The 11,141-nt window shown below is 41.5% G+C and overlaps 2 protein-coding genes across 5 annotated transcripts; one reads left to right on the top strand and one right to left on the bottom strand.

Moving 5' to 3' along the window:
* Positions 1–137: 137 nt before the first annotated feature.
* Positions 138–4,485, bottom strand: LOC115671744 (transcription initiation factor TFIID subunit 15). 2 transcript variants are annotated; one of them, XM_030593378.2, is made up of 8 exons: positions 4,322–4,485; positions 3,783–3,956; positions 3,256–3,584; positions 2,947–3,141; positions 2,049–2,132; positions 1,266–1,347; positions 1,060–1,186; positions 138–583 (listed from the first exon to the last, which is right to left on the bottom strand). In XM_030593378.2, exons 2-8 carry the CDS (start codon positions 3,903–3,905, stop codon positions 348–350), a joined length of 1,176 nt encoding a protein of 391 aa, XP_030449238.1. In that variant the 5' UTR covers positions 3,906–3,956; positions 4,322–4,485; the 3' UTR covers positions 138–347. The 2 variants fall into 2 exon arrangements, with proteins under 2 accessions (XP_030449238.1, XP_056161894.1); XM_056305919.1 differs by lacking the exon at positions 4,322–4,485 and having other exon boundaries at positions 3,783–4,315.
* Positions 4,486–5,563: 1,078 nt separating this feature from the next.
* On the top strand, positions 5,564–10,955 carry LOC115668542 (pentatricopeptide repeat-containing protein At5g55840). 3 transcript variants are annotated; one of them, XM_056309000.1, is made up of 7 exons: positions 5,564–5,710; positions 5,881–6,136; positions 6,220–9,554; positions 9,661–9,716; positions 9,905–10,205; positions 10,297–10,572; positions 10,664–10,955. In XM_056309000.1, exons 2-3 carry the CDS (start codon positions 5,965–5,967, stop codon positions 9,456–9,458), a joined length of 3,411 nt encoding a protein of 1,136 aa, XP_056164975.1. In that variant the 5' UTR covers positions 5,564–5,710; positions 5,881–5,964; the 3' UTR covers positions 9,459–9,554; positions 9,661–9,716; positions 9,905–10,205; positions 10,297–10,572; positions 10,664–10,955. The 3 variants fall into 3 exon arrangements, with proteins under 3 accessions (XP_056164975.1, XP_056164976.1, XP_056164977.1); XM_056309001.1 differs by having other exon boundaries at positions 5,568–5,710; positions 5,781–6,136; XM_056309002.1 differs by lacking the exon at positions 5,564–5,710 and having other exon boundaries at positions 5,939–6,136; positions 6,296–9,554.
* The last annotated feature ends 186 nt before the right edge of the window (positions 10,956–11,141 follow it).

Here is an 11,141-nt window from a genome sequence, read left to right as displayed (position 1 = left end):
CAAACATACTAGGAGTTAAACAAAGAATTGACATAAAGAAGGCAAACCAAGGCGCCCTGGTTTGCCGTTAAAAACAAAGCGACCAAAGTTTCATGAGATCACCGAACAAGTGAATATCTGACTTGGAGAAGAACGAATTGTAGAATAGTTTACGAACTGAATTCCTCCCTGGTGGTGGAGCAGTAAGAGTCGCATCTTCCTATAAAAAGACCCTTTCGAAATTAAATGAAGAGGAAAGGAAAAGGAACGATCCAACTAATAGTAGGTTTTAAGTTTGAAATAAGCCCCCAGTCAAGACAATTAATTCTCTAGCAAAAAAAAAATGCCCAGAAACTTCGCTTCCGCACTCAGTGGCGGTATCTGCTTCGATCCCTGTCACGATCCCGGTCACGATCCCTGTCTCGCCCATATTCTCTCTCTCTATCGTAGGGATCATAGTCTCTATCTCTTGCACGATCCCTCTCTCTACTACGGCTACGCGGTCTGTCCCTATGATCACGTGTTCTGTTCTTGCCACTGTCCCGGTCATCCCGTTCCCTTCCTCTATCTCTGCTCCTCTCTCTTCCATCTCTATCAGCCACAACTGCAACATAACATTTCACATTTAACTTTAAAGAAGAGAGAGAATACGCCCAAATAACAAATAAACAAGGGACTCAGATGTTTTAATGATTTGATCCTCATAAATTAACCTAGCATCTCAACATTTCAGGGAGCTATGTGGTGATTACAAAAGACAAATGGGCTGCTAAAGCTCCTCTGCAAACGATTAAAAACACCCAAATCACAATTTATATATATAGCCCGAACCAGGAAAGGAAAGAGTAAGGGGAGGATAAGAAGGAACTGGTTCCACGATGGGGACCATACAAATCAGTCACAAGAAAAGACGAAAATGACCGGTGAACAATTAAAAGAAGGGTAGTTCATTTGGTTACAGGGAGTCTTGATCTACCTGTAACATGCGTATATAAGGTACTCTATTACAGAAAACAGCAGAACAGATGCACATTAGGCATTCCTAAAGTTAAAGACCTTTCAAGTTAAGAATCACAATACCTAGCTCTTCGACCTCCCATCCTGCACGCCCAGCACCAGGAATCCCTCGTGCAGCTTCAGCTTGTTGTGTTTTAGCACGAAACTTCTTCTTGAGATTGCCAAACTCATCATACATCTCACCATCATCCTGACATTATTTTAAACAGAGACCTTTTTCAGCACTGTTCTATGCAATTTCTACTAAAGAGACTTGAAATGAGCATCACCTCTTCGGCCTCCTTTCGCCTTCGCTTTGTTTCCTCGAGTTCCTCTTCATCAAGTTCCTTGTAACCTCCCCCACGTCCACCTCTATATAAAATACCAGAAAACAACAGAATTGTAAAAGCAATACTAAGAGAAAAACCAAGAATGACTTTCCAAGTTTCAAATTCTACAAACGATTCAATGCACTTGCATCACCCTGAGAGAAAGAGGGAGGGAGGGACGGAAGGGAGAGTTGACAACAAAAGCTAACATTAAAAGAATGGTTTCTCTATCCAATGGTGTTCATAGGCCTAATATTAGAAGTACGGTTTCTCTATATAATGCTGTTCATAGGCCTTTTTCCCCAATCAAAAGCCATCTGGATAATTAATTTTCCGAGAATATTTGTTAAAAATACAAGCGTTTTGACATTTTTATTGCAAAACATATAATTGAGACAAAATTTGAAATATCCTCTCCGTTGTGCTCTCTCATATTCTGCGAGAGTTCATCATCATGCTTATTAGTCCTGGTTCATGTAATGGATACACATGGTAAGCACTCCAGTATAAATGTACACATCCAGCCAAATGGCAACACAAGAAAACTCCTCCTTCATAAAAGCTCTCAAACATTTATTTAAACAAAGGGGCATCTGTCATTGCACAAGCAGCTCTCTAGAATGCACAAAGGATCACTCAGGAAAAATTATAGCCCTTATATGAATCCTCTGGCGTCAAAAAACCTAATCTATCAGTAGAGTTATAGATAGTTTTGCAAATCCAAAAAGATCAATTCTCAGGTACCTTACACCGCCCTCGTTATGACCAGGTTTATTGGTGTTGCAAATGTTGCATTTTGTACGCTTTGCCCAGTTTATATTGCCACACCTGGAAAGAGAAAAAGAAGGGAGAAATATAAAACAGTGAGGGACATGCCCCTGCATATTGTATCCAACCAGTTATCTTAATATTCCAGAAGTGAAATAAAATGCAGCAGCAACCTTATCGGCTCATTAGATCTGAAAACAGAAATCAGTATGCATCAAATTAAGTTGTTTTACATATTACTGCAGGACTCTAAGAGCACATTTTGGCAAAGGCATAATGTGACAAATGAACTAATGAAGAAGCTGGATGTGAGCTTTGCCACATATTATTACAATTATTTACAGGTGAAATAAAGAGAAATATCATCCATGTTTATTATAGCATAGCATTATTTCGATAAAAAAAATTTCAACTGTCAAATCCACAACTGATAAAAATTACAGACATCCAGTACCAGTAAAAGCCATGTTATACTCCAATGTTACGCATGATCGACTGCCATTAGAAATCCAGCCAATGCCTATTGATCTAGCTGACCTTAGAGAATCACACCTGTTTTTTAGATGTGCTGGTGACTAATAGTAAACTCTAGATAGCTCCGAGGGACCAATCTATACTAACATGGCTGGGCCAAACCAAAAACTTTTCCAGCTTCCTTCCTATCAACCCAAAAGTACTACTAACCACCAGGTTCATTCTCTTTCCACCTAGTCTGTCACTCAGAGAACTTTTCTGGTTAGAATGAGAAAAGAATTCAAGGATAGTACTAAGATGCGAGACAAAGCTTATGTCCTCTGGCAGATTTAAAAAAAGCTCACTGAATATAAGAACTGAAATTAAGTGGAAACTTACGCATATGATGTTATGATCTTACATTGGACAGGGCCAATCATTTGGACCAAAAAGTCCAGTGGGACCACCAGCTGGACGGCCAGTGCCCGCAGAGTCATTGCCACCACGACCTTTTCCACGACCTGCACCCCGTGAAGCACCACCTGAGGCACCAGCAGGCCGAGCACTTCCGCATCGGTTGCAGACACCACGAAATGCAAAATTTACATTGGAACAGCTGCTAGCAGAACTAAATATTAGGAGCTTTTCCATTCCAACCTGATCATACCAGCAAAAGAACAGCAAAACGGTCCAAAAAGCAAGGGTTGCTCACCAATGTCACATCACAGACCTTGTATTCGGGCACAACCAATCTCCCTCTTGTTTCCATGCCTTCCCCGGAACATCTTCCCGACCTCTACCTGCTCCCACACCGCCATTTGCATCCGTGGGGATCTCCTCCGCGTCAACAAAATTACCAGCATCATTACTATCTTTGCTTTTACTATCCGCTATATGAACTCCGATAATACTTCCATGGAACTCCTTGTTGTTGAACCATTCAACAGCAGCGGACGCGGCATGAGGATCCTCGTATGTAACAGTAGCATCTCCCTTTGGCTCATTCGTCTCCTTGTCTCTGTAGAGCCAAATCTTCGGACGACCTGTGCGCTTGTCTTTCTACGAAGCACCGGGGGGGGGGGGGGGGGCGGACAAAGGCAAACAGGAATATGAGCAACAGCGATAAATATAAGCCATCTGGTCTGCTAAATAATGCGATGGGTACAAACCCTAAAATTCACAGTATATTCTAGCCACCGAACGAGAGACGCATCGCATTTATATTCAGATGATACAGCAGCCCATAAGCCTCCATACCTTGAGCAACCCAATGGTTCCAAAGTGTTCAGCCAGCATGTTCTCATCGGTTCCCTCCGGCAAATTACACACGTACACAGTCCCGTTCAAAGGAGCACCTTTCCCTAGATAGGTACCCGTCATCGTGCTCCACTTCCCCCGGGCAGATTCAACAGCCGCAAGACGACCCAAGACCTGAAAAAAAAAAAACATCGAGAGAAACACCCCACGATCAAATCAGCACGCGTTCACCCGGCCCTCCGGCGTTCACCCGGAAGCGGCCGAAATTATCTCTCGCTCAAGCACACAATTTGGAACCGCGTTCGAGAAAACAAGACAAGCCCATCTAGAATCGATCTCGGCCGATCTCAAACAACGACAGCAAGCACGAAAATGGAGGCGACGACGCGAATTGGAACGAGAAACTTCTCGCCCGGTGGAACTTAGATCAGCCGCAAACCCTAACATCGACGCGCAGGCGAGTTCTGGACCGCCGAAGACCCACCCCGCGATCAGGAGGAGGAAGAAGAAGAAGGGGGGGGGAGGAGAGAGATGCGTACCGAATGTAAGCCTGCACAGTGCGATTCGAGATTCGAGATTCGAGGCTGAAGCAACGAGAGCTCCAGAAAATATCTCTGTCTGAGCTCTGAGCTATTGAGCTCTCGTCTCTGGCTTATGTTCTTGTAAGACACGCACCCGTTTTCACCATTTTGGCGAAGTACCACGAATTTGGCCAAACTTTACTCCCTCTTATTTTTCATCTTGCCTGCCCTTTGTTTCCCTATTTTGTGACTTTGTAAATCTATATCACTCCCCCTTTTTAGAGTATTTGGATCGTTTTTGGAAATCCTAAGGTACTTTAGTGTATCGATTGGTTACCCGATTTTGTACCGATGTGATAAGTAGATTGTACGGCATATTGCGATTACGGCAAGTGATGTTACTGCACGTTTCACTAGAAGTACTACAGAAGTGTCCATTCTTCACCACTCCCTATCAGGAGGAAAAGAGAGAAAAGAAGGAACGGGGACAATAGATTTGAACATAGCTAATAGTGACAGAATCGAGAATGAGGTCACGAATGTATCTTTGGTGTTCTTGTTGGATTTCAAGTTGAGCCTGAATTAAAACAAATGAACGAGGTTATTAAGTTTGAATGGATTGGAGAAATGATGCATCGGACATTGGTTGATGGGTCCAAGTACCCCGAATCTCACAATGATTCTTGTGCTCAGGAAATATCAAATCGATCAGGCTTAGATATAAGTTTGTCGTTTATCGAATGTGTAGTCTTCATCTATCGAACTAAACGATTAAGTCATCTTCTAATTCATGATGCAATTCGAAATTCATGTAGAGGTCAATTCATTTCATTGTGAGTCTAGATTTCAAATATACAATCTTTATAATTATCGTCAATAGGCATGCAACCCAGCTGATAAAAGGATTCAGAAGTGTGGACGCTAGTATCACAGATGTGGAGCTTGACTCTCGTCCTCTACAATATACAGAGTAAAAGTTAGAGAGTGGATTAAAACAATTCAGTTCTTGTTATTATTTATTCTACTACTTGGATTTCGTTTGTTTTGTAGAAAATGAATAATTTATAAAATATTTTTCCTAAAAATTATTATTTATATCTCTTAAAAAATTAAAAAAAAAATTTCATGATTCATGAAAATGGTTAGATATAAATTATTATCAATAATAATTTTTTTTATTGATTAATTATTTTGAGCTATATAAGTAATATTTTAAAAAATATTTTTTTAAACCATTCATTATTTAATCAGAGAGCTGAATGGAAAAATTTTGGTGACTTCGACAAAGTTCTTCGCTGTTACGAACTCGCTCGCTCGCTACTGCGACCAAAATCGATTCATCAATCCTGACGAAACAGCAAGACCAAGCTTTCACCTCCTACGCTGCATCATGATCCATGGCACACAGTGAGCTAGCTCTCTCTCTCTCTCTCTCTCTCTCTCTCTCTACCTGTGCTGTAGTTGGTGCATCGCGCAGGTCTGGAGTGCCGACCGCGTGTTTGACGAAATGCCTCTGCAAGGTTTTCACGCATCAGCCTCCCGGGTGCTTCCGGGTTGTTGTCTTTTGTGTGTTGCAGGGTTCCTGTGCTAGTCTGTTGTGGGGACAGTATAGAATCTTGTCCCGAAAATGGTAGTGTTTGTGCTCCAGTCTTAGCTTACTGATGCCATCATTGCCTCCGAGCCTGCGCTGTTCGACTGCCAAAAGGTTCTCTGGGTCACTCACTAACGGAGCGACGTCCAGAGCATATTCTTTTCAGGATGTCTCCGGGTGTGTCCCAAAGAGATGGGCTCACTATGGCAAGAACGGGGACCTGAGCAAAAGATCGGCTTTCGGTGAGTGCACTGGTTTGCTGTCATTTTGTGCATGGACTCATGGTGCATGACTAATTGTTTTCTTACTGAAAATGAAAAATCAGGAAGAGATATGGAGAAGAGTATATACACTTTCCTAACTATAGATCGTTGGGAATCGTTGAACTACATGGGATATAGGTTGGCCGCGCTAAGACCGGTTCATGGAAGGCTGGCTCTGAGGTTCCTCGACTGGGTCATCAGACAACCTGGCCTGGAGTTAGGCCATCTCACCCATATTTTGTCTGTTACGGCTCATATACTTGTCAGGGCTAGGATGCATGACTCTGCAAAATCGATTTTGAGACAGTTAACGCGGATGGGTGAGGGTCCAAGCTCGGTATTTATTACCTTAATGGACACATATCCTCTTTGTAATTCTAATCCTTCAGTTTTTGACATTCTCATGAGGGTTTATCTTGGAGAAGGAATGATTGGAGATGCTCTGCAGGTCTTCTATTTGATTATTTATAGGGGATTTAAACCTTCAGTCGGTACTTGTAATAAGGTCTTGGCTGCAATGGCAAAGGACAAAGCCGCTGGGTCAATATGGTCATTCTTCAGTGATATTCTTGAGAATGAAATTCGTCCTGATGTTGCAACTTTTAATGTCTTGATCAATGAGCTGTGTGCAGAGGGCAAGCTAAAGAAAGCTGGTTTTCTATTGAGAAAGATGGAAGAAAGTGGTTGTCACCCTACCATTGTTACTTACAACACTCTACTCAATTGGTATTGCAAAAAGGGAATGTATAGGTTGGCTCTTCAGCTTATTGAAAATATGGATGGCAAGGGTATTAAAGCAGATGTCTTCACATTCAACATACTTATCGATGGTTTGTGTAGGAAAAATATGAGTTCAAAGGGCTATTTACTATTGAAAAAGATGAGGAAGATGTTGATAGACCCTAATGCAGTCACTTACAATACTCTTATCCGTGGGTTTATCAGGGAGGGGAAGACTGCAATTGCTACTCGTGTTCTGGATGAAATGTCTAGTTCTAAACTTTCTCCTAATTGTATTACTTACACTGCTTTGATTGATGGGCTTTGCCAAGAAGAAAAGTTTCACGAAGCAATGAATGTTTTGATGAAGATGGAAAAAGAAGGGTTGACACCTAATGAAACTTGTTATGGGGCTCTTTTGAATGGTTTATGCAAGCACGCACAATTCAGTATGGCAAGAAGTTGTCTTGATCAGATGAGGAGGAATGGTATTACTGTTGGTCAGATTCCATATACCATGTTGATTGATGGATTTTGCAGGAAAGCGTTGCTTGCTGAAGCTATTGAATTGTTTGAGGAGATGCTAAAAGATGGTTTAACCCCTGATTTACTTACATATTCAGTGCTCGTGAGTGGATTATGTCGGGTTGGGAAGATAAAGGTTACGAAGGAGGTCATCTCTAAGATGTATAGATCAAAGGTTCTACCGAATAGTGTCATTTTACAAACACTTATCCACTATTTTTGCAAACAAGGAAATGTCATGGAGGCATTGAGACTGTATGCAGTAATGAACTGTTGTGGCTACGAAGCAGACCATTTAACATGTACTGCCTTAATTGCTTCTCTTTGCAGAAGTGGAAAAATGGAAGAGGCAGAGTGCTTCACGCAGCATATGTGTCGCATCGGTCTAGATCCTGATTCCGTGTCGTTCGATTGTCTGATCAATGGACATGCAAATAAGGGACATTGGATGAAAGCGTTTTCACTTTGTGATGAAATGATCAAATCAGGATATCCTCCAAGCCCCTTTACTTATGCGAGTCTCCTCAAAGGACTGTGCAAAGCAGGACATGCGGAAGAAGCGAAGAAACTCCTTATTAAAGTCGGACTTATACTATCTTCTGCGGATACTCTAGTCTACAACTCATTGATACAAGAGTTGAGTGAACGTGGAAATCTTCAGGAAGCATTAGCTCTTTATCATGGAATGGTGAAGAATGGTGTGCTGCCTGACAATCACACATATTCAAGTCTTATTGCTGGTTTTTGCAGGAAGCGCAGGATAGTTGCTGCCATTATTCTACTTCAGTCAGCTGTTAGACTGGGAATTCCTATCCCAAACATGGTCTTGTATACGTGCCTGATTGATGCTCTTTTCAAGGAAGGGCAAGGAAAAACGGCTTCCTATTACTATGAAGAGATAGTAAAAAGTGGTTTCCACCCTGACACAATTGTTTTCAATGTGATGTTAGATGGATATTCAAGGATGGGAAAAATGGGGAGGGCAATTGCTTGTGTTTCAATGATGAGGAGAAACAATCTGTATCCAAATTTGGCCACGTACAATATTCTCTTGCATGGGTACTCAAAGAAAAGGGAACTGGGGATGTGCTTTAGAATACACAAATTAATCACCAATAAAGGTTTTAAGCCTGACAAATGGACATGGCATTCTCTGATTCTTGGTCTTTGCAAGTCAGGTCTGCTGGAAATTGGAATTAAAGTTTTGAAAAAGATGTTTGTCGAGGGCATCATACCTGATCGACTTACGTTCAATATGCTTATAAGCAAGTGCTGTGAACGTGGTCGGATGGGAATGGCACTTGATATGGTTGATGTGATGATTATTCTTGGGTATGATGACCTTGATACTTACCAATCCATTATCGATGGTCTGCACAAGAAGTCAGATTTTAATACTTCCTACACTATTATGCATGAAATGCTGAAAAAAGGGTATGCTCCTTCTTACAAGCAATATATACGTTTAGTTAGTTGCATGTGTAAAGCAGGGAATGTACGAGCAGCATTCAAGTTAAAGGATGAGATGAAGGAACTTGGTGTTGTTCCTCCTGTTGTTGCCGAAAGTGCAATAGTTAGAGGACTTGCACACTGTGGGAAGATTGAGGAAGCAAAGTTAGTCCTTCATCACATGATTAGGATGCGTCTCATCCCTACTCCTGCTACCTTCACTACTCTGATGCATATGTCGTGTGCAAATTTTGATATTGAAGGGGCCTTGGAGTTAAGGAGTATCATGGAACACTCTGGCATAAGGCTTGATGTTGTCACCTACAATGTTCTTATTAAAGGCCTCTGTGCTGGTGGTCATGTGATTTCTGCAGTTGAGTTATACAAGGAGATGAAAAATCAGGGTCTCCTTCCAAACTGTACAACATACACAAGTCTAATAAATGCCATTTCTACCAAGGGTAGTGCAATTAATGCTGAAACACTTTTGGCTGATCTAAAAACGAGGGGTTTTTCATCTTGGGATGGAAATGCAAACCATTGGCGAGAGGATTTGGTGATTGCCATGAGAAAGATAAAATATACGAGTTGTCGGAGCAGGAAATGATACCTAATTGAAGATAATTTGACCTTGATGTTGTCAACATGGGGCGAATTTATTTAACCTGTTCTTGTGGAAGCATGGCTTCATTGTAGAGTACAAGTAAGTTTCTCTTCCAGTTATGTAAGACATGTCCCATGTTTACTTCCTGCAGATGATGGCTTGAATCTCCCTTGTTTGTTAACGCTTACTACCTCACTACTTTCAGAGAGAAGATTGTGCTCCAGCGGCTATCACAAAATGCTATCCAACTTGGCATGACAGGTAGCTAATTTCATTTTTATATCTCGATATATGTTTTCCTACCACACCAGGTCTCGACCACATTTTTCTCGAATTCCGATGACCTATATTTAGTATCATGTATCCCTGTTTTGTTTTTGACTAGACAATGTATTGACCAGTGTTGATGGGATTACTATTCTTGTGAATTGCATGTATATTGAATGCAGATCTTGTTACTCTGATGCCAATGATGCTAGGTATTTTCAGTTTCAGCTACTGTCGTCTTGCCATGACTGACGCCGACTTTGATGAAGGAACTACATCAGATACATCTCTCTCTCCAATTTCTCTCTCCGGGAATTGCGGAACCCCTAGAACACATGGACTGAGGATTCTACATCTGCATCCTATTCAATGATCAAATCGCTCATTCACACCGATTCTTTCTCTTCCCCTACTCTAGACAAATATAGACGGAACAGCCTTGGAATAGTTGGCGACTTCGGTACGACATTCTTCGTTTCCAAGGTTGGTTGATATACAAGTCGTTCAAGTATTTTTTAACATATTGTTGGTACAAGGACAGGAATCCAACAGGATGTTGCTTTTGCAATTGCAGACCGAGCAAGCATGCGTCACATGCCAATGATGCTAGCACAAAGAATCAAGCTTCTACTTTGGGCAGTTGGAGTTAGGGAGATGCCGAGGCAGAATTTGAAGTGGATTATTGTTGCGATGCCTTGACCAGAGAAATAGCCTATGAGCATGTGGGACAGTGATTATGCATCCATGTGTCAGTCACATCGATTCTCTCTCTTATCCTACTTTAGACAAATATAAAAGGAACAGCCTCGGAGTAGCTGGCGACTTCAGTACGACATTCTTCTTATCCAAGGTTGGTTGATAAACAAGTCGTTCAAGTAGTTTTTGACATGTTGTTGATACATGGACAGGATTCTAACACGATATTGCTTTTGCATCTGCAGACCGACCAAACATGCGTCGCATGCCAATGATGTTAGGACAAAGAATGAAGCTTCTACTTTGGGCAGTTGGATTTAGGGCGCCCAAGACAGACTTTGAAGTTGATTATTGTTATTATGCTTTGGCTGGAGATATAGCCTATGAGCACGTGGGACAGCAATTATGCATGCATGTGTGCAATTTTGTTTATCTGCGCACGTTCCATTGTCTTCTTCACTACGTGTGCAGGACTTGGGGAACGCTTGTGCAGTCAAATTTTGTCGTGAATAATGAGATCGCAGTGGTTAAGCATTACTTGATTTTTTTGAAGTGACATAACACGATCACCCCCTCGCTCCTTGATAAAGGTTCAAGTGTTTGCCTACTTTAGTGTCGGTCTTGTTGTAATCTTCCTCAATTGCCGACACATACAAGTAAACAAGCTGTATGGTTCCATAAATTGTTCTTCCAGCTATCATATTTTATAACTCAAATGGGTCA

This window comes from Syzygium oleosum, unplaced genomic scaffold (genome assembly GCF_021117445.2).
Source record: "Syzygium oleosum isolate NSW1041296 unplaced genomic scaffold, Sole_v2.1 Sole_v2.02, whole genome shotgun sequence".
NCBI classification, from domain to species: domain Eukaryota; kingdom Viridiplantae; phylum Streptophyta; class Magnoliopsida; order Myrtales; family Myrtaceae; genus Syzygium; species Syzygium oleosum.
This window is presented reverse-complemented; position numbering and strand designations above follow the sequence as displayed.